This window comes from Manduca sexta, chromosome 26 (assembly GCF_014839805.1).
Source record: "Manduca sexta isolate Smith_Timp_Sample1 chromosome 26, JHU_Msex_v1.0, whole genome shotgun sequence".
NCBI classification, from domain to species: Eukaryota; Metazoa; Arthropoda; class Insecta; order Lepidoptera; family Sphingidae; genus Manduca; species Manduca sexta.
Window position 1 is genome coordinate 17,833,103 of NC_051140.1, and position 26,878 is coordinate 17,859,980.

At 35.3% G+C, this 26,878-nt stretch overlaps 1 protein-coding gene across 1 annotated transcript in view; it reads left to right on the forward strand.

Annotated features, from left to right (window-relative positions):
* Nucleotides 1-26,878, forward strand: part of LOC115453782 (elongation of very long chain fatty acids protein 6) — a 60,658-nt gene that overhangs the window by 12,069 nt on the left and 21,711 nt on the right. The window contains exon 2 of the mRNA XM_037443658.1: nucleotides 11,963-12,100. Within this exon, the coding sequence (XP_037299555.1) occupies nucleotides 11,963-12,100 (138 nt within the window). The remainder of the gene's footprint in view (nucleotides 1-11,962; nucleotides 12,101-26,878) is intronic.

Here is a 26,878-nt window from a genome sequence, read left to right on the forward strand (position 1 = left end):
CTACATCCCATCTGAATATAAATGCACCGCACAGCATATTTTCTCCCGGCGCCCGGCGTTTGACATAATTATGCTGGTATTTATTATGTACTTATTCATGACCACGAAGTTTGGTTTTAATTTTTATGATTGTTTTATGCCTAACTATGCGCCTAGGTTTAGGTAGATGTTTAATTCTGCCGCCAATGCATGCTAGACAAGCCCAATTACAGGAGACGTAATGTCTCATGGGCCTTCTCTATGTCTCACGTTATTTTGGCAGTAAGTGACAAACACGTAACGATTTGCGTCGCGTTTACGACAATAGAAATTAGATACAGAATACCATTCAACGCTAATTTCAATTCAGAAAAAGTAACGCCCGTGTTACGAGTCTACATTATCATATGAAATAATATATTACATCGGTCAATAAGTCCCGAGCCTAGGTAAGAAAAATTTTTTTTTTGACGTAATTCGTTTTATTCATCAAGATAGTCTCCTTCAAAGGTGATACAATCAATCCAGCGCTTCTCTAAAATTTCTATACCCTTCCTATAAAACGATTTGTCTAACCCTTCAAAATACGCTTCAGTTTCAGTGATCTCTTCTCCTTTCGGCCAATTTTTTCCGGAAAGCATTTTTTTTGCAGTTTAGCAAACAGGTAATAGAAGCTGGGATCCAAAACTAGAGAATTTGGTGGGTGAGACATCATGTCAATCTTTAATTCATGCAGTTTTGCCATTATGGCGACCGCTGTGTGACCCGACATTGTCTTGATGGAAAAGCACTTTTTTCTTTTGCATTTGAGGCCGTTTCTTCGCGATTTTATGCTTCAGACGCACCAGTTATGCCATATAATATTCGGTATTGATCGATTTTCCATTCTGAAGATAGTCAATGAATATTATAACTTGCACATACCAAAAACACGGAAGCCATAACCTTGCCAGGTGACATTTGTGTTTCTGGTCGCTTTGGACGCCTTTCGTCGGTTGTCGTCCATTCAATTGACTACCTTTTTGACTCTGGAATGTAGTGGTGGATCCAGATTTCATCTGTTGTCACATATTGCAAGAAAAATTTCGTTTTATTTCGCCTCAAAAGCTCCAAACAGCTCTCTGAGGCTTCAACGCGTTGATGCTTTTGGTCAGCGGTGAGCAAACGCGGTACCCACTTTGAACAGAGCTTTCTCATGGATAAATGTTTCTGCAAAATGACAAATGCATTGCCTTTTGATATCTTTAGAATGTTGGCTATCTCTTGTAACATCACTTTACTATCTTCCAAAACGATTTTGTACACCTTTTTTATATTATTTGGAATCACAACCTCATTTGGACGTCCTGAGCGTTCAGCATCATTAGTGTCTGTATGCCCACGTTTAAATTCAGCAAACCAACGTTTAACTGTTGGTTTTGATGGAGCAGAGATCTCATAACATTTATCGCGCCACAATTTTGTTTCAACGGTATTTTTTCCTATTGGAAAACAATGTTTAAACAACACTCGAAATTATTTTTCGTCCATTGTTTTAGAGACACTCAAAGTAGCATCACTAAAATCACTGTAACTTTTTTACAAATTGTTAAAAGTTTATGAAATTTTGACATGTGTTACATAGAGGTCAGTAATTTTGAAAATCAGTAGTATTTATCCGTAACAGCGCAAATTATATACTAGGCTCGGGACTTATTGACCGTGTGTTATTTGAACCTAATATTACCTCTACCACCAGTTCCGAAAGCAGTTCTCACCAGAGAAGAACGCGCAAGAAACTCTAGTGTTTCTCTTTTCAAAATCATTTTCAGGCATAGAGAATAAGTGCCTAGGTTTCGAGAGTAGTGCGAGAAAGTGCTTTTTGCTTTAAAACTCTCGGTGTTGTGATTTTGATCAGTCTCGTGCGCTCACCATCAGGGAATTATTTTCTTTTTGTCAGCACAATGTTTTCTACAGCTTCGTATATATAGTTTTTTAATTGCTTTGTATGACGATATATATACAGTTTATATGTAAATTTTACACAAATAGATTAAACTTTATACGTTGTACGATAATATAATATTCTGCTTGAATGCAAATATTTGTTTTAAGTAAATACAGCTCGATACACGTTTCTACGAAGATTTTCCTTATGGGTACATTAACATAAATATTATTTTTTACGAAGCGGTTTGTATGGAGGGGGACTTGGTATAAGGAGAACAGGTAATCCATCGAATCGTGGCCTTCTCCGTACTTGCATCTATGTGTGTACACCATGAAATATATTTTAGTTCTTGTTAAGGTCAATCCCGGTGTAGTCTGTTAGATGTTAAGTCGACTGCATACGAGAGTTCGTGAGTACGAAACCTTTGGGCAAAATGTATATGAATACCAAATTTCATTTGTGTATTGTGGATTGGTATTTAGTTAGACGGAATTCCCCCATAGTGCTATCTTTTTGTAAAAGTTACATGAAGCTTTTAGTTGTGAAGTCGTGATTTTGCGCAACTTGCATGTAAATATTACTTATTAATTTAGTTATTTTTGAAAAATTATAAGCGGCGATAGCCTAGTAAGCGGCGATAGCCTAGTTGGTTGTGGAACGGACTGCCGAGACGAATGTCCGCAGGTTCAAATCCCAAAGGGCAACACACCTCTGATTTTTCTAATAAATTATGTGTGTATCTTTTGTGAATTATGAAGCTTAGTTGTGAAGTCGGTGAAGCGCAAAAACATGTGAATATTACCTGCATATTTTGAAAATTATATCTATAGGAATTTCGGAGGGTGTGTGAATTCTGTGTGCCACCATAAAAATACCTATTTTGTACTTATAAGTGTTTTCATGGTTACAACATATGTGTAACAAATTTAGTTTTTAATTAGATTAAAACAACCGACATCTAAATAACAATTAATAATCCTGATTGTGTCATTTAAATACAAATTGATCAGATTTTTTGTCATGTTTTATTTTGATTAATAATTATTAATCCAAATAATCGTCTATAAGCTTACAATATTAATTTGATAATACTCGTATAGTATTTCGAGCCTTAAAATCGACTTTGTGTAATTCACAAATAGTTTGTATTATTGCTATAAAAATATAGTAATTTAGCATGTTTGAATATCATAGGATACATAATTGTATATTCTAAATAGCTGTTATACATTATCCCGCGGAGTAAATTGCGACTGCCGATCTTTCTTCTTATCTTAACTCATACTAATATTAAAATGCAAAAAAAAATGGAAATATTTGGAAGGTTTTTAAAAGTAAATGGATTTAGATAAGATTTTGTACACGGATCGACCATATTCTGGATTAACATATAGGCTACTTTTTATTTACTGTCATGGGAAATAATGATTTTTTAAATACATTTCGCTGGCGTGTATGTAGCTCTATTTATTGCTACAGTGTTACGGACTTGTGTAGCGGGAATGGCTTTTAAAGGAAATTATAATAAAAAATATACCCGGGTAATAAATCTTGTTGTGTACGAACCCATATGTATTTCACATCTGACATTTGATGTAATCGTTTGTTCACCGCAGACCCCCAAATTACAAGTAAATTACAATGTGTCAATGACCCCTGTTTCGTGCGCAATCTCAGTTACCATTTTTTTTTGCTTACTTTGATTTTGAACTTTAATTGTATAGTCATAAACGCGGTTTTGAACTGATCATGTACGACTTCAAAGCTGTTCAAAAAACGAATGTCTGACTGAGGTTTGGTATTAAAATTTTCATGGAATATTTTGCGTAGATCTATATTAAATTGCTACACGATACAGGAGTCATATATTTCCAGTTAAAACTTTTCTATGGACATTATTGTAGACACATATTAAACATAAGTTAAAAGACAATATGATAAGTTATCTTGTGGTTTTCTTATTGATATAGGCGGCAAACGATCACACGGTTCACGTAATGAGAAGTGATGACCGACACCCATGAACATCTGCAATACCAGAGGGCACATAGATTGGTTGTCGGCCTTTTTAGGTGAGAGTACGCCTTTTTATGAAGGTCGCCGGGTCGTATCTCTCCAGAAATCCTCTCGGCGGCAATTAACTCCATAGTTTTGTAGTACGTGGTAAAATATGACGGCAGAAACATCTTGAAGCGGATTGACGATTGATGGAGTTTTGCTGCGTTATCGTGGTCATGTTGTAACTTATTTAATGAATACAGCTTTAAATATTAATATTATTTAATTGTTTGCTATAATAGGATATTAATACAATGAATTGTATTTTATTTTCACTCTAGTTTTTGCTCTCGGCTCCGTCCGCGTGAACAGTCATCCGGGATATAAGTCTCGATAAACATTTTCGCGGGATAAGAAGTAGTCTATGTCCTTCTCAGGATCTCATACTATATTCATAACAAATTTCTTTGAATTCGATTCAGTGGTTCACCCGTGCATGTGTAAAAGACTGACATTTTCGCATTTATAAGCATTGATTTCCTTATTTAAAATGGTCCTATCAACAACCTATTTCCAAGCTTAAATGTCTGTGTGTTTTAACTTCCTTGGACTCTAGCCTTTTTTTTATAAAACGAGAATCGTAAAGTCGGCTGATATTGAGAAATATCTTGACAGATTTTACGCATAATCGCGAATAATTAACTTTAATGACTAGAAAATTAAATTTAAGTTATGAGGAATACTAATAGGTTGGTATAATATATTCTAATCCACCACGTTTTTACCGCGTGGGTCAGCAGTACGGCGATGTAACATTGTGCGTAATCGGCTGTAACAGGTTATTATACTAATAATACATAAAATTTTGGATATTGACTCTTGAGAAACTTGTAATAATGCTCGTTATACTTTAATTTAGTATTGCTGGTTTTATTTCAACGGCTTGAACTCTATTATAACGCGTAGTAAACACGGATATATAGTAGAATTCAATCCGACCAAAAATATAGATTACGCCTTTACTCCAGAAGAGGTAGGCAGAGGTGCAACGAAGGCTCCCAATATTGCTGTGTTAAAATAGTCACGTATTATCAAACTTAACAGACTTCTATTTACAAATAGTATTCGACGTCAGATTTTTGATGAATTTTATCTGCAACCCAAGCAATGTCTGAAGCAATGCCATGAAGTGTCTCGTAGTTTCTCGAATTTGAGACGGAAATCTTTATATCTTTCAGTGGCGAAGGATAACATTTTTCGTATGGTAACCCGAGGCAAAAACATTGATTTGGTTACCATATCGCAGCCAAATTAACACAAAAAAAGACAAACGTAAATAAATCTAAAAGGCAAGTCGGTAGGGATCTGGTTGTATGGACGCTTCACCACTGATATCTTTTAGAGGTGAGATTGTGTGACTGGGTTGTAATAATTTATTTATTATCCGCTTAGAATCAAAGACTTTCGCTTACATCGCTAAAATTAGCAAAACTCTACGGAAATTACATTATGTCGAATCGTTACGTAATTGATTTATTTACTTTTGAAACTATGTTATCGATCATGTTTACACGATGTCGCACGTTTATAATAAGAATGCAACATCCGACGCTAGAGGTGAGCGGGTTCACTTCCTATCGCGAGCACGGTGAACACAGCGTGGATGTTATCTGAACCTATCACCTTTCAGTTATCGTTGCTGATGGTACACCACGTGGAACTTATGTAAACGCGATGTTTGTAAATAACATTTTGTTTATAAGGCAGGTTTTGTTTCTTTTTATTGTTTTAATGAAGCTCGACAAAGTGGCTTCACTGCTCCTTTTAGGAAGCCCGCAGTCGTCCCTAATGTGCCGGAGAGGGCCATCGCAGAGTTTTTAGTTGGTTTACCGTGCGTTGTATACAGGTTAGGGACTCGGCCCAGCGATCGTCCGAAGGTCAGCATCAAATCCAGGCGGCTCAACGCCGGGTCGTAAAGCACGGTGACCCCAACATAACCGCCTAACCGCCTAAACCAAAAAAGTGGCTTCACTGCACCTGATGTTAGGCGAAGTAAAGCCCGAAGTGCCGACCGACCAAAGATACAAGCACTTCTGGACGGTCGGCAGAGTCATGCCGACCTGCATAATTACTTCTTCACGCTTCTTATGAAGGACCCCAAGTTATAGGTAGAAGGAAATATATTAGAATTGTACGGTGATGTGCGTGCATTAGCTTATATAACTATTGTGACTATGTACAAGAAAGACTTGAAAAAAAAAATACAAAAGAAGTACTGAACAATTGATGACAAAAAAGAAAGCCCGGAGTTTCTTTCTGCCTTTCTTGTTCGGGTAGTCATCACTTAGGTAGCTAGTGAAAGGCTGGTAGGTTAGCTAGGTTAGGGCTCATGCCTCGCCGGTGAGGATCGCGACGCGTTACCCTTCTATTTCCCCCTACTTGCCAGTCCGAGCTGGTTACTTCGGTTTGTACCTTGTCTTTTGTATAAACTTTATCCCTAATTTAAAATCTCCATAGTTATATAAGTAATTTTAATAGTTGTATAGAAATAATAATTATTCTTATTCTTTGTTTTGACGTATCATAAGTGCAACTTTGTTCGCCTACGTGATAAATAAAGTATTTTATTTTATTTTATTTTTATTTAATTGCTCACGGCGCTGGTAGTCTTCATAAAATATGGCTTTAGTTTCTTGCGATAGTGTAGTTAATAGCTATTGATTTAATAGTTGAAATATTTTTGTTGTACTTATAGGTTCAGTTGCGGCATATATTACAATCTATTTAGCAGTAATTTAAGTTACGGATTTAAAAAAAATTAATGATAAAATACATCGATATTATTTTTGCTTAATTCAAAACAAAACAACACATGAAGCAGATGATTCTTAGCAATATATATAACTGACATATAAGTCAAAGTTTTATAGCTTACCCTTAAATATGTGCAATAACAATAATAACATACTAAGCTCTATTGCACTATATTTACGAGTTATTACAGAGAAGCCCCGATAGTCGTGCGTCGCGTGATGTATGTCGACAGATTACAACACGCTACCGCCAAGTTCAAGACCGACACTTTGTTGTTATCTAACGACAAAACGCATAATGACTTATCATTACGCTGATTAACGTAATACCAGATCCGTTCTCATTTTATTGTTGTTGGCAAGTTAAACAAGTACAACTGGTTTCGATGAGTTGTCGGTTGTGATTGTTGTGCCGGCTTGCAATTCGAATAGAGCACTGTGTAATGTTTAGCAATGTTTTTAAATGTGAATAATTCTTAATTTAAAATATTGTATATTCAAAAATCCATATCGCAAGAGTATTGAAAAATAAATCTGAAATGTTATTCGAAGCAGAATGGTTTAAATACATGTCGATCATTAATTCGCTGGTTTCAAAGGCATAAAGAATTGCTGACACACGATAGTCCTTTTGTAGTTTTCTATCAATGGAGCCTTTTCTTCTTTATACTAATAATTGACAGTAATAGTTTCCAATTATTCAAACAATTCTATATAACCTTTTCATACTGATACGTAACGAGGTTTTCAAACTCACAGATACGTAATGAGGCGAAATGTCATCGTTGAGTTATGGGTAATTAATTGTTGTTTGCACATCGATCGATGTCAATACTCATACTAATGTCCATGCATTAGTCTGGCGGTTTGTGTTCAATGCCAACTAGATGTTAATGTTAGAGACACTCTTATATTTATAATCTAAGTAATATATCCTTCAATAACAAGAAACATCGTGCATCGGTTAATGCGAATTATTGCACTCATTTAATTGTAAATAATTTTATATCCTATCATATAACAAAAATCTTGCTTCCTATACATGTGTTTTATACGTTTGGTAAAATGTGTATCCACTTGTTGCCTTTACCTATCCGTACGTAGTAAGGAGTGATCCTATGCATGAAAGGTTACTTTTGCTCGTGCAAATGCATGACTTGCTAGTTATTAAACCCTAACTCCCTTATTCATAGACGTTTTTTTAACTAAGGACGGAGCAAAGCTGTGATAACAAGTCTGTTTTTCAGTGCTGACCGCATGCGTAGACATAGGGCCGTTGTGATTGGCTAATATTGTTGTATCTCAATATTAAGCGTAAACTAAACTTATTCTATAGTTGTTCCGAGAACTGAAGTAGCATTAGACGGAGTTATGGCAAATTGATCGTAATGGCACTATAATTAAACCATAGAGAGAACTGGATTTATAACACAAACACGTGCTATGTTTCAATCTTCGAGAAACATCTGTCGACAAGGCTAACTACGGTAATGGCGGTATCGTTTAATGAGGTGGAAATATCCCTTTACAAACCTGAATGGTAACATTAAAGCCCGGTTAACACGAACTATGGGTAAAATCAAACAACTTGTTTATGAAGCAGTACAGTTTTGGATTTGTTGTCAAACATGTCGTAACTAGGAAGCATTGTTTATTTTATGTCGGTCAACTAGTTGATGGACAGGTCGACCGAGTTTGTGTGTTCTATTTTTAATAGACCTTGCATATAAAGTAAACATAGTAGTTTGATGTTAGGGTTTGTGCACATGTTTATAAATGCCGACATGCGCTTTTTATGCGCGCGTTTCAGTATGTGTATGTGAAAGTTAAGTTCTCGAGTGCTTCACGTTTACTCTGAGGGGTAGTTGCTAGTTAAAAACTTATGAGCATAGGTTCCAATGTTTACATAACAATGCAGGTTGAGAGAACCAATATTTTGCTGAACATTATCAATCACGTATTAACATGTGACATTATTATGATTGATAATGCAATAATGTGTCGTGATATCGGGATTACGATTATAGAATCTGTTTTCTATGTAAACACTAATTGATGCAATTGATTTAAGGTCATTGTCGATGTCGGCGTTGAGTGGGTTATTACAAATAATTACCGCTTTTTTGTATCGTTCCAGTGTTGGGGACGCGTTTCCTCCATAGTATGAAAGATGGTATTTTTTTTTATACAGTAATAATATCAGCCCTGTATTATATACTGTCCCACTATTGGGCACGGGCCTCCTCTACTACTGAGAGGGATTAGGCCTTACTCCACCACGCTGGCCTAGTGCGGATTGGTAGACTTCACACACCCTCGAAAATTCCTATGGAAAATTTTTTCTGTTATGCAGGTTTCCTCACGATGTTTTCCCTCACCATTAAAGCAAGCGATAATTCACAAAGAATACACACATAACTTTTTAGAAAAGTCAGAGGTGTGTGCCCTTGGGATTTGAACCTGCGGACACTCGTCTCGGCAGTCCGTTCCACACCCAACTAGGCTATCGCCGCTTTTCAATTAATGCCAAGTATCTTTTTTGATACTTGGCATTATTTATATATTTTATGCATCAATATCGGGTTCCTTAAGCCGAGAATCCAGTTATTTTTTTTATTAACTTAACATCGCAATTGTAGTTTTATTTATAGCACTACAGTGCAGAGCTGCTTCTCTAATTGACTTACTAATGCGGAGTAATACCATTGTCTAGGGTCAGTATTTAGTAATCTAGTTCTCTACGTCATTGCTACTTATTTTGCGTGCGATCTACTCCTATTTTCATGCTGTTGAAAAAAATATGAGTTTGATTGCTGCGTGATGTTTGCTCTTAACGCTTATGGTATAAGCGCGTTAATTGTTTAAACTTTGTTACTTCTTTTTTCCTACTTCGATGTTACATACACGTTTTTGCACATCCTTTTTTTTGTTTTAACTTTTTGTTATTTTATCAATCAACAGCGAATATATGATCTTTGTAACTTCGGAATATTCCGCTAATTTTCTAGTCCGTGTGAAGTGCGTCATAATATGTTCATAAAAAGTATTGTACGGTTCGTTTGTATTTTGCTCCATAAAGCTATTTATGGAATTGTTTTGATATAATTATGTAGATTAATTATAATTAGCCCTTGAAATTTCTTAGTTCCTTGATTTCCTCAAGTTCGTAAAATTTTATCGTATACAAACGTTTACATGAAGGGATGTAGTGAATTGCCATTCGAAGCCATTGAAAAAAAAAACGAATAAGCTTTATACATCACACTATAAACTTGCTGCATCAGATTCAAGGGTGCCTATTGTTTCTAAATAACCTTCGCTCCAGTGTCTTTCTTTGTCTCAAGATATTCGATGCCCTTACAGTTTTATCGGTTATCCGGTATTTAAGACAGCGGATTCAATAATAACTAATAATTGATTCACTTTGAATTATTTCTTTGGTTCTTAAGAACCTAAATCACATGTTAGGTTCGAGAAAAAAAACCTTTTTTCCTTTTTTTCCTTTTTTAACGGCTTTTGTTTACGACACAGCGCGATTCCGTTCCCTAAATAATAAACGATAGCATTCGGAGATACCGTTAAATCAATGAAATAATATTAATTTTTGTTAAGAACATCTAAACTCACAAACTACTGCTGTATAGTACCTATATGATTGAGTTTATGTTGATCTTATACTCTTTATTATTAGAAGTTAACATTAGAAGTTGGCGGGTGATCCTCCGTGCTTCGGAAATCATGTAAAGCCGTTGATCCTGCGCCTGAAATTTGTCCAGTCGTGTAGGATTGCCGTCTCACCAAATTATGAGTGTGAAGGAACAGAACTCTCTGTACCTGTGTATTGCGCACACACTTGTGCTCTATAATATCTCGTGCATACCTATCTGATCTACGTTAAAATTGGCCGCCGTGGCCGAAATTCGGCTAGAGGTATAGGTATATATTATGCATACGCGAACCAATTGGCTTTGACATGACAGGAACTGACAAGTATGCGAATAGTGTTTCCTGTTTTGTTTTGTCATATTTAGGATGTTAATTATATTTATCCATTTGGTCAACTTGAGATTTCCTTTGTCCACTTTAATATTACTATTAATTTCCTTTTATTTGAACAGAACGACATAACGTCCCATTAGGTATTTAAATTGTACACAGAAATATGACACGGAAATTATTTGTTTGAGATTTTATTATATTTTTTACCTTACTGTCATAAATGAAGTATAATTAGATAAAGCAAAACAATTAACAATTGACAGAAAAACATGTATGAAGCGTTACCGCAATGCGTTTATTCAATAGAGTCATAATTATTCGATCATTGTGTCGGCCGTAGTTATTAACTGCAATCTTAGCGATTGTTATAAATGGACCGTCGTTATTAAGTTCTAGATTAAACATAAGTGTATAATATTATTCACGATTTTATAAACGTTTGTAATTTTTTGATGTATGGTAGAATATAAACATAATGGTTATTTTAAAACTAATGTGTTCATTTAAAATTACGTTTTACGTAACTTTATATATTATTACTGTCGATCTTACAACGATTTTATGTAGTACATGCTTCCTTCTTGGCTTATTGGCTATTTATATATGTTTCATACATGGAAATCTTGCTAGAATAAAAGTGAAACAAATTAATATAGTCTAAGAAAATCAGCTAATAACTACCTTTTTATAGTGGCATCATCAGTAGTATCATTGCACACGTGTCGTAAAATGCACAAGCAATTGTTAGTTACCCATAACGGTACATAAGACTGAATCATTAGTTTCCTCGTATTACCAAACACCATGCCTTGGTAATCATCGATTACGTACGGTCATTAAACACGTCGATTGTTCGGGCTTTTTCCAAATACCTACTAAATTCTCGCCTCATGGTATCTAAGTGTGATGCCCATAAATAATAGCAACACCAGTCAGGACTTTGAATTGTAAAGTTGACATTGACTATGTCGTAGTATTCGTCACTGCAACAATAAATGATAATTTAATTGGTTCTTCTTCGATTAAAATGTTTTAAACCAGCATACGTTAAGGCTTCGATGCTGTTCTGTAGCAGAAACATACATGTTGGTGACTTGCTGGTCTCGTTTTTTTGATAATTTTTTTTTATTGCATATCATATTTATATTAAAAAATTAAGTAACCACCTTTCAGTTTAACATGATTTTTAAGATCCATGTATTAACTTTTATATTTTATTCAACTTCATTTCTTTTGTCTCCAGATTTGAGCTCCGACGGACCCTTATAATATGGAACAGCGCGCTGGCCTTGTTCAGCATCATGGGCGCCTGTCGGACGCTGCCGGAGTTCATCCACGTGTTGAGGAATCACGGCATATATCATTCTATCTGCGTGCCAAGGTGAGTGCACTATTGCAATATATTATGCTGTTAATCTTTATTTTATAATATACTAGGTGAAAAGGCATACAGGAGTGAATGGAGTTGACAGTGGTATATGTTTTTCAAGTTATAACAAAGGTAACAGTGATAGCATCAGACACAGAAATTACATCGTCAATTGGTAAATAATTAAAATTTATAAAAAAGTTAACAATAATCTAGTAAAACTTTAATGTTTTCAAACATCAATCAATATAATAATTGTATTAATTTTTCTGTATTTGGTGTATACAATAAAGTTCTTCATTCATTCATTCATTCAACCCTTCATCCATTCATTCAAACATCGTGGACTAAGCCTTGGCTTGTATTTAAATTATGCTTAACACAATAACAACCTTAGAAGCTGTTTTTTAAACATATTAAACGATAGGTTTATTTTATTGAAAAGATCGTTTATATTTAAGAAATACAAGGCTATAACGCCTCATTAACTCGTAGAGTCGATAGATAGTAGCAATGAACTTGAGCTGTGCACAAAAAAAATGTTTTTAGATTTGAAAAAGATCCACAAGAGTTGCCAGAAATATACTCCGCCATTTCTGCAATATCATTTAGGTCAATATTTATTGATTACATAATAATATACTACCTATACTAATATGTATTGATTCTGCATACAATACGATTCACAATACGACACGATTGTCGTATGTCCTCACGTACGCACCACGGTTATACACGTATATATTCAGAGTGCGTATCACACGTGTGTCGGGTTAATTTTATTCCGCGTCTGCCTCCAAGCGAAAGTTCACGCGTTTTTACATGCCCTTAAAAGCATTGCGTGTGTAACGTAATTTGGTCTGTACGAATATCGTCGTTTCATTTGAATTTATCGTTTGATTGTGTATATCAAATGTATAAATATGCCAGTACTACGTTAGATACTTCTACCGGTCTGAAGTTAGGCGTTTTATCTTCTTTTATGTCATCTTTTAGACGTAACATATAGCAACATGTACTGTAGACAAATCGACGTAGGATTCATTCGACTATTCGCGCTATATGATAACTTAAAGCTATACGACATTTTCAAATAACACAAAGTACAAGGCTGCAGTACAAACATCGCGCCGCAAGTTTTTGTAGCTTTTAACAAGAGTTTTACTAACTCTATACTCGACACTGAGACTATGAGATGACATGGATTGGTCGTATTTTGGTTTTTAGTAATATTTTGCACTTCTGCTTTTGGTTATTTGAAGCATATTGAGGTCGTGTATCATTCTCGCTATTATAATCAGTTTTTGACAAAGTGTCCAAAAGCGGTAAAATTTGTTATGAATTTAGCGTCTTCTTTAGATTCCTTGTATCTACGCGAATATTAGTCCGCCTTGTGACCATGAAGGCAGCAAAGTCTTCTACACGGTAGAAGTAAAAATAAACAAAAATAAAAAGGGGTAAAACCCGTAAAACTGATCTTAAAATAGAGCTCTTCAACTGTGTACTAAATGTATGTCAATTATGACATAAAGTGATATTTTGCCACTAACCAGAGCGTTATATCCGGGATTTGTATCTAATTTATCGGAACGATAACGAAATATATTAATGGAAATACCCCAATAAATAACATTTAACGACTTATTGAAGTAGCTCTTTCCTTTTATCTCTACGTTATATTTGGGTGTTTGTAATCTCTAGTTGATATGATATTCATGAGACAGAATTCCGATTATGCAAGGACGAAATATGTTCCTACAAACAGTAATACTAAATCTATTTTTCTAAATAAAACAATAACTACCCTAATTAATAATATGCATTATTGATTTCCATATTATGTCAATGCAGTTTACTTCAGAGTAGATAGTTTGTGACCGACACGCGTTCAAAATGAATTTTTAATTGCAAACAATTAACCCGTTCCAAATCGATTATGAGTCGATTATTAATACAATAGCTAATCAATACACTCGGATTGTCTATAATGCAATTACACACGTGCCCAATAATTTTATTAGATGGTTGGCGATTACTGAGAGGGCGATATCAGCAGAAATAGGTATTGAGTTCATCATAACTCAATATTTAGACTCGTATCATAGAAGTCAAATATAAATCTTGCCTACGTTTACTCATACGGCCACGCTATGAGAATTGACTACGATATAAATCGTTTTGAAAAATCGTAACCTACGTCTCGGAAACCTGAATACGTTTTTAGTATTAAATATACAATATGTACTGATTATATTGAAATGCGAACAGGTTAAATATATCATTGTCGATACATTATGTTGTCAGAGTAAAGGATGGATTGATAAAATGGATTAATCTGATAAGTGTATCGAGTGGGACGTTTTAAATATAGGCGCGTTCTAGCCGATCAATAAAGATCGCTAGGCACAGTCGGTATTGTTGCTCATATAAATTATGTTTGTATATTAATACAAATGCATAACGTATTCACTAATGATGCATATCAACTAGTCAATTGTAAATGGTAATATCAATTCAGAAATTATCCTACAATTTGATATAAATACGTATTTTTCCAATTTGTCTCTATCTTTCCGATCGATTTTGTTTTTGTATAAGAAATGAGAGTTCCCAAGGCACACTAATGTGTACCACTCGGTATGCGTCCTCATTTGTAGTTCTCATCTATCACGTGAAAACAATGTACAAAATTACTATAAACTATTCTCATAATGCTAGAGTGGTCTCGCGTGACGGCATATACAATTGTTGGGGATTTAATATACATTTGATACGATTTGTAGCCCATATTGTAATGTAATACGATGACTCGTCTTAGCAAATCGCTAACTCGTCATAATATAAACTCGTGATGTTCATAATGGTCGTATTGTTATAACAAATTTACATATGATCGTGGTAGTTTACTACTACTTCCGCTATTACGTGCGTGATATGACATGAAGTGGAAATTCTTTCAGCATATATATTTTTTATTGTATTCTTTAATGATTTCAGTAGCATAGCAGAATCTGTTTTTCCCTAGCTGTAAAGGTTGTTAAAACAGTATCATTTTATGGTTGTCGATCCCAAATTAATTAAGGTCAGGGCAAAAGGATAATGAGAATAGTTTATAGTCTGTTTATATCATCTGTAAATATGTATATTATTTTTTAACCTTTGATAGTGTACTTTGTGTTAGTTGGAAGTTACATTTTATATATTCACGTTATTTTACATATTTGACATGGTGATATCAAACACGTGTTTGGCTTACCTCGCAAAACTTGTCTTTTGAATAATTTTATTTTATTAGTTTCAATGTAATAGATGTTAGATTTATCATTAACTGAGAGTTTCTTCAATGTATTGAGAACAGAGAAGTGTTAATTTTGAGTTTTACAGCGGATCGCCAAGTACGCCAGAAGCAAACTTTATCGGATTATTGAAATTCGACTTATATTAAAAGATTTGTCTCATGTACTTAATAAATCAAATACGACGTGAAAAATCAAACCCAATGCCACCGAGATCTACGTTATAATATTTTAGTTAGGACCGTTGCGTAGGTCGAACTATTAATCCAATTTTAATTATCTAAGTCACTGTTTAAAAATTTACATTAAACACGAAATTTTTCTCATCCATGGATACCTCGTTACTCAGAAAACAAAAGATCGAACAGGGCCCTTATTCAGTATGATAGTGTAAACGCGTAACGCGGCCGTGTCATGTTATCTTCGAGAAATGTGCGTGGAATGGTATTCTGTAAGCCAAATTTCTATAGTCCTAAACATGATGCGTTGTGTTACGTGCTTGTTACGCACTGTAAAAATAACGTGCGGGATAGAGAATAAGGCCCCTGTACGATTTAAATCGAATCCAGATATCGTATTGTATTTTGTAAATACTTGACATTTTAATGAACTTTCAAACTACAAGCAAATCGGCGTAATTTGAAGATTGAGGATGCTTACGAATTATTTTATTCATGACTTACTCGGGTGTATTAATTTTACTGCTTTCGGCTACCAAATAAACTTCGTCCTATAGTGTATTCAATCGTGCAAATAAAATATAAATCCGTTATTGGTCTTAAGATATGTGTATCAGATTGTATCACTGTAGTATTAAGGGCTATGGATTTTAATAAATAAATCGTACTGATTTGTCGTAACGTATATCGACGTTCCCTACGTATAGTATCGAATCTGCAAAATGGCATTTTGCAGATTCGATACTTTGCGTAGGGACTGTCGGTATTTAAACGGTCCTTATTAAAATGAACTACATTTATTTAAGACAATAAGGATCGAAGTGCTTATCGCCATGGTAATAAACACTAAACAAGCGATGTATATTCGACAGTCCCTACGCAAAGTATTGCATCTGCGAAATGCAATTTTGCAGATTCGATACTTTACGTAGGGACCGTCGATATGGCGTGTAATATGAATGACGTCTGCATCATTTCGCTAGTACTTAATCAACCTAATAATCAATATTTTGTGGAGTCTATGTGTTCATTGTGCACTAATGAAATGGGTCATTACCGGTGCCGCGCATTGATAGCGCTAAAATCTACAATAGGGGACCGGCCTATGCTTGATTTTGTACATTATTCTATGTGTAATGGTTAATAATACGAAAAAGAAGCACTCCTGCGAAAACTGCATAACAATTGGTAAAAAAATGAGCGAGTAATTCATATTTAAAATATTGTAATGTGCAGAAGTGGGCGCGATGTGGGGATATCGCTTCATCTCTTTTTTTCGCACACGTCGAAATTCCCGATGACGTCACATGTGGATATTTCGTCTCTTTTCTGTTTCTTGTTAATTACCCCTTCCACCGAAATTCAAAGACTTATAACTTGTTGATTTTTTACCGGATTTTAATAATTCCTTCTGTGTTATAATTTATATTATGTAAATATTTGATAATAGTAAAGAACAAAAATGAGTCCGGTACCCTATTGAGTATGAACTCTATGTATATCGTGATTGAGCAGTAAATGGCCGTCATTGATATGGATGATGTTATCTAACATGTTGCAAATGTATTTATGATCTAACTCAAAATTGACCGTACGTGCCGAACCTTAATTTAGATATTACATGGGATTCATTTCGTTATCGATCAATGTATGAGTGATGTTTTGTGAATATAAATTAACGTTATGTGAAATTTTGTAAAAACTTCAAGTCTCGAACTTAATTTTTACGCTATATCCGACCAAGGTAGCGAACTGAGAACCCCACCGGTTTCAAAGCACCAATACGCAAACATAGAGTATTAATGCTGTAGAATCTAATTAAAAATCTTCGTTTCTATTTCATAAAATTTTGACAACCGTAGCAAAAGTACAAGACATGTGCAGTCATATTGCATTGTCGTCCACAATTGAAAACCAATTCCGTAGATAACCGATTGGTTCCGATCGTGACCGAGCGAATGGGCGTGTTGCGGATCGCTATTGGATGGATCTAGGCATCATTGATAGCGGATTTAACTGCCTAGAATGCCTAGATAATTGTATATTGAGACTCATGGCCGGATTGTATATTGGATTTGTAATAGAAATCTTATATTCTTTTTGCTATATGTTTGAAAAGTGTGTTCCGTCATTACGCTGGAGAGAGAGATATGACCATGTCGAAGAGGACCATCTTTTGCAATTACTTTATGTAGTATGTATAGGGACTATCTTCCCTTACACTCGCCACCGTAACTCCTGTAAGCCAGGATCGGCATTGGCATACATTTTTGCTACTGAGCGGTGAAGCTCAACGAGTCTTTGGAAACACTGATCTGTTTAGCCCTCATCGAAATATATCAAATAGAAATAAAGGAAGGCAACATCTATCTACACTAACATAAAACTGAAGAGTTTGCGTATTTGTTTGATTTAACACGCTAATCCCAGGAACTTCTAAACTGATTTTGATTTTTTTCACTCATGGGAAGTAACATTAGGTGTGCTATAGGCAACTTTTTATACTAAGGACATATTTATCCCGGTAGAACTTATCAAGCGGGTGGAGCTTCAGGCGAAATAAATTAGATTATCCCTATTAGGAAAGGGACAAGGTATTGGCACCTCTTGAAATCTCACTTACCTCTCAGCCAATCTTCCTCGTTTGTCCGGGTGTGTTATAAAAACACGTGGTTACTTACGCACTTGTAATATCATCCGTGACGGCCTTGCGCGGGATTTCCGACTTTATGTCGGGTATTTTATGTGATAATTTAATAGTTATTTATTGCGGTAGGTTAATGCTTCGAATAACAGATGATGTTTTATTTCTCTTATAAAAACTAGAATATGTTTAACGTATTAGGATCTTGGTGCGAACGAGCATGTTTTGCAGCGTTCATTGGTTGGAAAATAAATAATTGACGCAGTCAGGTAAAAAGTATGTGGAAAATTTTATGTTAATGTTTTGCATAGTATTATTGTTCTGCGCTTATACTATAATGTTGTGTCGGTGGCCCGTTTTTACACATGTTATAGGATAGATTAGACTTAGATCTTACAATAGGCTAGAAGTCTGACGGCATCCCCCGCTGTAGTATTTAATCTCAAACATCTTGTGTTAGAATAAAAAAAGTATAGCCCGACAAGAATCGTATCTAAGAACTCGAAGTCCGCTGTCTCCATGCCTTACAACTACAAAGACACCAATGTATTACGCAGTAGATAGTAGATTTACGATCCCAATCGCTTGTTTCGATCTATCTCAAAAATGGACCAATCAGAACAAAGGTTTTTTGACAAGGTTACAAATGAGTTATTTTGATTCGTTCGTTTTCGGAATCGGATTGAAGATTGAGATTGGGATCGCTTCTTTTAAATGGCTGTATGACATTGTAAACTTGCAACACTGCCGCGTTATGTTATCTTAGTGCAATTTGCGTGAAATGGTATTCTGTATGTCAATTTTTACTGTCTTAAACGCGACGTGGTGCGTTACGTGATTGTTACGCACTGACAAAATAACGTAAAGAGAATACGGCCCTTGGTTATCGCTTCTGTCTATTTGTTCTTATTACTACTTCATACTAAAACTTTACCAACCATTATCACGCGACTGCCAAGATTGCTTCTTGCTATAATACCTCTGAATTGTTTTATTTATGTTCATGGTTATCTCCATTTATTATATCATTCGCGATGTTAATGTTTTCACAAGACATCCACTATGTTCTTGTGATTAATGGAAACAGGAATTGACACGATTGTGGTAGTTTAATTAACACATTTTTTTATTTATTTATTTTTGGCTATGTTTTTGCCCTTTGGACATTAACAGGATGAAATCGGTCGTATTTTTATGCACAAACGGAGTGTTCTTCTCTACAGTGTTTTGTTAGTAATTGTATTAATCAGAGTATATTTTGACATGAGGCGGTAAGAATAGATTGACGTTGCGACTGTACATTTTTAGACATATTTTGACAATCATTCAAAAAATATTTTGGAGAAAATAATTCATTCTTCTATGGAAGAAGATAATAACCTGACCTATTACTTGTGTATAGTTAACGAATTAAGCTAAAAAACTATTATAATTTCGTCTAATAATTAGCCACGCGTGGGCAGACTTCGTCCCACGTTCGCCAAAATTGGGCAAAAGCTAAATTAGCAAATACTTAAATATTCATAGCTCAAAACACGTGTGAGCTAAAACGAAACGCTGCAGTCTCACGTCTCATGCCATTTATGTTGGCGTGTCGGCCAGCGGCGAGCGGCCAGGTGGTCTCTGAAACACCGTCCGTCCACTTTAAGGTCGTTCGTTGAACGCCACGAAAAGGTCTTTAATACCGATGTTTAAATCAAAAAATTAAATTTGACATGGAAAAATAATTATCGGGGTTTAATACATTCAAGTTATTTGTAACACCTGTTTAAATTAATTAAGTTAAAATTAATTAATAAAAAAAAAACAGATAAAAGACGAATTAAAAAACGTTTGAGCTACAGCGGACAAGCAGTGGATATAAGGCTGCAAAGTCTTTAAAACGTCAGGAAAATATTATAATATAAAAACCGTGATAAAATCCGCAAAATAGTTTTATTTCAATATAGGGCCCTAAGTCTATCGATATAGACATTAACTTCCATAATGTTAACATCTATAAAACTACATCACCACGTTTTTACAAGAAATAATGTTTTACAAACACTAGCCTCGGTAGAGCAAAGCAAACAACTTCAATCGCAATATGTTAGTATAAAGTACTTTGAATTTTGATTGAATAGGTCCGAAGGTCAAGTTCATAGTCAATATTGACCAAGGATTGCGTTTCTAAGGGGCACCCGGACGTGGCGGTGTTTCCGTATGCCAACGCAACATGTAACAGTGTAATATTATGTATTCTGGAATAAAGGTCGACTTAGGACACAATTTTATAAATATATGTGGACTTCGGATTGCTGAAATTGATTTTGGAGATGCGTTATAGATTTTATCGAATTTTAAAAGGACTGCACTAATGTTTTGTGACTGAACTAATGTCTTTTTTTTTCAAATTAAATAATATCAACTAGGAAATAGACGAGTCAAGATTCTTAAAGTACTGAGAGATTCAATACCAGGGCAAATATTTCCACTAGCGAAAACATATCTAGGATTTTTAAATAGTCAACTTTATGATGCTACTTAGAAGTACGGATGTTGTATATGAATATTCCGGATTATGATGCGTTGTCGCTTGCATGTTCAAAGCCAGACAATGTATTTCGTCAGCAACTTGCTTTCAACAATGAGTTTCTCACGTTTAGGCGCGCCGTCTCGACGCGACGTCGCCTTGACCTTAATCATCAAAAAATATTCAAATACTCACTATGTTACGTCTTGACAATATGACCGTACGCGGAAGACGTACTTTCATTTACATCAGAATATTTGACTTGCGGTGACTGAATATTTGGTTTAACGGTGAAGGAAAACATCCTGAGGAAACCTGCATACATGAGAAGTTCGCTATAGGAATTTTGAGGGTGTGTGAAGTCTACCAATCCCCACTACAGCGTGGTGGACTAAGGGCTTATCCCTCTCAGTAGTAGAGGAGGCCCTTGTCCAGCAGTGGGACAGGATATAATACTGGGCCCTTATTCTGTATGATAGTGTAAACGCGTAACGCGGCCGTGTCATGTTATCTTCGAGAAATGTGCGTGGAATGGTATTCTGTAAGCCAAATTTCTATAGTCCTAAACATGATGTGTTGTGTTACGTGCTTGTTACGCACTGTCAAAATAACGTGCGGGATAGAGAATAAGGCCCTAGGGCTGATATTATTATTATTTGACTTGCAGAATTATATGCATGCAAACTTACTGAATGAGTTTGTCAAACATCCTCAAACTCTACAAATATAACACAAATAAGATGAAACAGTGTAAAAATTATATGTTTATTTCTAACATAGTTATACTCAGTAACTAGTAAGAGCAGTAATTTTAGACGTTCATCCTGAACAACATCATTATGTTACTATTATTGAGGTAATGAATACGTGTGCCCGTCTGGTGGGTAAATTATGTCCTCGACAATGGCATTGATCATAAAATAAGATAGTCTATATGCAGTAGAAGTGGGGGTCTCTATATTATGCCAGGATTGGAAAAGCCATTTTAAATATTCCTGATCTACGACAAATTGTTACCTTACACCATTCTTATCTGAAACATAAGGAATTTAGTATCATGTTTACATTGCTGGGAGATATATTCATAACTTGAATTATGAAGAACCCAAATATTTATCGATTCTATTAGTACGATCACTGAAGATGTATACCAATGCAACATCGAGTCATAGACCGATTTGAATCGATGATGTCACTGTTGAAAAAGTAACTTTTGCATGATTCAGCGAGTCGGTCGTGTACGGTGATTGTAATGCTTGTGTGTCACATGTCTGGCGTTTGATTTTGTGAAGCGGCTTTTAAGTGCTTTTAAAATGGCAATTTTAGAGTTATGTAGGGGTTGTCATATGTGTCATATGTCTATAATTTATCGAGTTCAGAAAGCAGCCGCGTAAGATATTTGTCAATGTTCAAATACTCACCAATTAAATCTTTAAAAAAATCAGGTCAATGAAATTTTTAAATAAATAAAAGTAAAATCTGTTTGCATTTCCCGTGAAATTAAGCTCGCGACCTCGCCCGCGTGAATGTTTTCCAGGATAAAAGCCCCGCTACATATTTTCCCGGGTTAAAGGTAGGCTGCGTGCTTCCCAAGGTCTCAAACTATCTCCATACCAAATTTCATCGCTATCGGTTTAATGGTTTTGCCATGGAAGCATAACAAACAGAATTTCTTTCGCATTCATAATACAAATAAGTATGGATATAATAAAAAAAATCGTTTCTAATCGAAATGGTAAAACGAAGACCTCATTGGATGTGCCTTTTTGTCTAGTTAGGTAAAGGCATATTTGCACTACCAGTTAGCTCACGTGAACAGCACCCAATGTATGGCGTCAGGGTACGTGTAAATACTAATTAATACACACACACAGCCATTTCAATATTTGACATTAACGTCACGAGTGTCGAGTGATGTGTTTTCCTAACTAAGCATTCCAATGTGTGGAAACAGCATGTGCGTTGCTCTTAAATTGCTCTTTTGACTTTTCCTATTAACTTTTAACCATGTATTTAATTACAAAATGATTTTTTATTAATTACTTTCTATTTACTTTTTTATGTTAGTCACCCACAAGCTAAATTTGCATATCACTAAGTCACGATTGTCCAAATAAGAATTACCCCCCCAAGTGTCAATTAGAATGTACTGACCATTGCTGTAGCACTCACACTAAGACATTCTATGCTAAGACTTATAACGCCAATGTCAAAGAAAAACTTATGTAATCTGATTTAGCTGCATTTACGACTCCCATCTGCGTCACACTGCTTTGACTACGGTCACAAATCTTAGAACCTAGTTTTGAGGCCATATCGTTTTTAATAATTTAGTTACATTACAATAAAACAAAAATACTATCATTATAATATTTGATGTAAAAAATGATTGTTATACCTTTTGCTGCCAAAAGCCGTGGCCCTATCCGAGATGAAAGTAGTGTTTAATAAAATAGTGCTAAATTTTTTTTCAAAATCGGGCGAAAAATTCCGAAAATTATCCCCCAAAATTCAGTCTTATTTTTTTTTTTAAATACTATTGTAAATATTAGGTGTTAGGCATTGAATACGAATTTAATGCAATATCCACTGGTTGTGGCGACGCGATACGTGGAATTGATGCTACATCGCACATTGACGCGTTTACATGTGCTGTTTACGTTGTTAGCATCCCTCAGAAACAACATGCTTACACACGTAATCGGACGTTTTCTTATTTTCTAAGAATTACGTATGTTTTCTGAATCCGCGTGTGACTTCGTAAATTGCACTAGACTAAAACATGCTTACGAGTTAAAATCGTCTAAACATTACGATTCGAAACAGAATAAAAAGAATTTGTGATGTGTAGTTTCTGTTCAAAAGTCTTAATTCTTTGTAAGGAAGTAAGCGGTTTCAAATAATATTTATCTTTTCTTAAAATTATTATTCAATCAAATTATATTATTTCCGCGACCTTTACGTAATGGATTTTATGAGGTCGTTAGTTGGACGAATAATATTAAATATATTCATATCTTAAATAAAAAATGTTATATATGTAATTACGAACGAAGTGTATTAAAACTGCGTCCTAACCGAATGCCTTTGATAACTTGATTTTATAATATATGCATTCATAAAACAGGCTTGCCTTAACCACGTGCCCCGAGTTACGGTCAAATGAGATACGGCCGAACGAGATATCGTGAAATCATTTTTCTCAAATTTTTTTATGTCACTACATCGCTTTGATATAAAATTCGCACAAATCAATCAAATTCGTAGACAAATTGGACAGAACGTTTAATATCGTTACAATACATTTTTGTATTTTTTTTTCCTACGTGATTGGAAACATTTATACAAATGGTAAAACCACAAAAAATCTCATGGCTTACGTCCGCCATATTGTTAATGTGACATCACCTGCCTAATGGCGCTCCTACAACTAAGACAAATGTAACATCACATTAATTATAATATATTTAATGGCAAGCAGAAGTTAGGATAAAATGAAAACTGGAACAAAATAAACAAATGCTTTACCTGTGATAATGTAGCACTAGCGGATTTATTTCGAATTGAAAGGCATTGTATCTAGTGTAATAACTGGGCATTATGACGTATAATACCTTCGGATGAGGAGCGCTCTTCAGTGCCATGTGGTGCCACAATGCTAGGCTTTGGATGTCGCTGACACTCTCATGCAGGCGTAGCGAACGACAGGTCACTAAAATAAAACTGTAAATGATGTTATAATTTAGTTTGATAAATAAATAATAAAAAAAGATCATATTCGTAATATAATGAAACAGCAGAATGCGATGTGTCTGTAATTTGTACATACATTGAAAGATAACTCATCTATATTTCTACGCTAAAAGCTGAAGAGGTTGTTTGTTTCAACGTGTTAATCTCAGTAACTACTAAACCGATTTTGTAATTTTTTTCACTAAGAGCAACCTACATTACTCCTGAGTGGTATAGGTTATTTTGTTATCCCGGAAAAACTTTCACGCGGACGGAGCTGTGGGCAAAATAAATAATAAAAGGTGATTAAAATATAGTAATAAAACAGAAATCAGCTTCTGGCTGTTTCTCTGATTGTTTGTTAGCGCACACCTCCAAAACTACTTGATTCATTTTCATCAGTGATCAGAGTATAACTGGGGACAGTATATACAGCTTTCTTTCATTAAAATGGTACGTCGGGGCCAAACTGTTTACGCATACGAAGTCGCGGGCGCAGCTAGTCATCTATAAAACACTAACCCCCTTATTCATAGACGTTATTTATCTAAAACCGAAACATTGCTATGGTAATAAGTCTGTTCCTCAGCTTTGTTTATCTGACAGCCAACTAGATTCAAGTTGTATCTCATTATTAGCCAATCACAACGGCCCTTAGTCTACGCACTGCGAGGGCTACCATGCCGTCAGCACTGAGAAACAGACTTGTTATCACAGCAATGCTCCGTACTTAGATAAATAACGTCCATGAATAAGGGGGTAATTCAATAACTTACAACAGACTGTTCCATATCAATCCCGACGCGGATTCTTTTATTAGTCGTCCCAGTTTGGTCCATCCGGCCCGTTCCAGTTCCCATTCGGTCCGTCCTATCGATTGAGGTCGGTATTTTGGCTCGCCTCCGCCGGTCAATGTCAATGTCGTTTACCGTGCGTTTTACACGATTGTTTTTTTAAACTGTTTTACCCACGAGGTGTATGACCTCGGTTATCGTGCGAGCAGTAGTATTATGTATATTAGGTTTTTCAAGCACATGAAAGTCCTTTTTTGGAATGAAATGGTCACTAAATTCCCATGATGAATGTCTAAATCATGATCAAGGACTTGTTCAATATCCCAAGTTTTATCAACTATGTCATATTTTTGTATACTTTAAAAAATATATATAACCTTCGTTTACTGGAATCCACATCAAAGCGATCCAGACGCTGAGCCAAAATGGGCCGCCGTCGCGTCGCTTTTGTGACCTGCAGGGGTCGGGCCGGCTTAAACTGGGGCAGTGTGGAGAAAATCGGCCGTGAGAGAATAAATACAACCCGTTTCGTTCCATGTAAAGTTAAGCATTTACGTATTACATAATCAACTAACACATCAAATACACACCCACGTTGAATGGTAGACACGTAGAACGACCGGTTTTTTTATTACCCACATATTATACGAATTATGTAAAATTAGGCATTTTGATTTTTATTACATGAGTCGGCTAGGCTTTCCGCATTCTACATGGTATCATATTTGCATTTTTATTCTTACCGCATTATATTTCTATATCGTTACCCCCTTATCCATAAACGTTATTTATATAAGGACGGAGCTGTGCTGTGATAATAAGTCTGTTTAGAAATAGACATTGCAATGATACCTACTACTACCTACTACTTTATGCCTATCAACGTCACTTCTACTTTAAAAAACACTCAAAATAGATAGTCTCGTAGAAATGTGTCCTTGTAAGAGTCATAAATACAATGATTTATAAGCCGTCTTTCGAGTTATTTTCTGTTTGGACCAGATGTTACCCATCTTTATTCATTGCCTCTATATTACTTTGGCAATCCCGTTCAACCGTGTGTCGAAATCCATGTTTTACTTGGCAAGTCATAAACATGATTATCCCTTGTTTATCCCAAAAATAGGTATCAAAGTTCGACATATATCTAGTAACTAGCTGTGCCCGCGGCTTTGCCCGCGTAGAAATCAGTGTGTCATATTTTTTTTCCCGCGTAAATCCCGACCCACGAGATTTTTTACATCCACGCGACCTATTCCACAGTAATCGTTATACTTCAGTCAATATACATAAAACCGTAATGTACTATTAACTTAAACCTTCCTCAAAAATTGCGTTATCTTTTAGTAAAAATCGTACAAAATTCCGTTCAGTAGAATTTGAGAAAATCAATCACATACAGACAGACAGCTTTTGAGAACTTTGTTTTATAAGATGTATAGATTTCAACTAGTAGTATATAGGGTGAATCCCTCGGTGGCGTTGCTGTATTGGATGTGTAGTCCGATGGGCCCGGGCAGTGATGAGTTTTACTGCTCAGTATCAGCCCGTAGTCTGGAATTTGAATTATATGGAAATAGGGTCGTCCCCTATCAGATCATGGGACCAAACACACATGGGGAAAAGTGGGTGT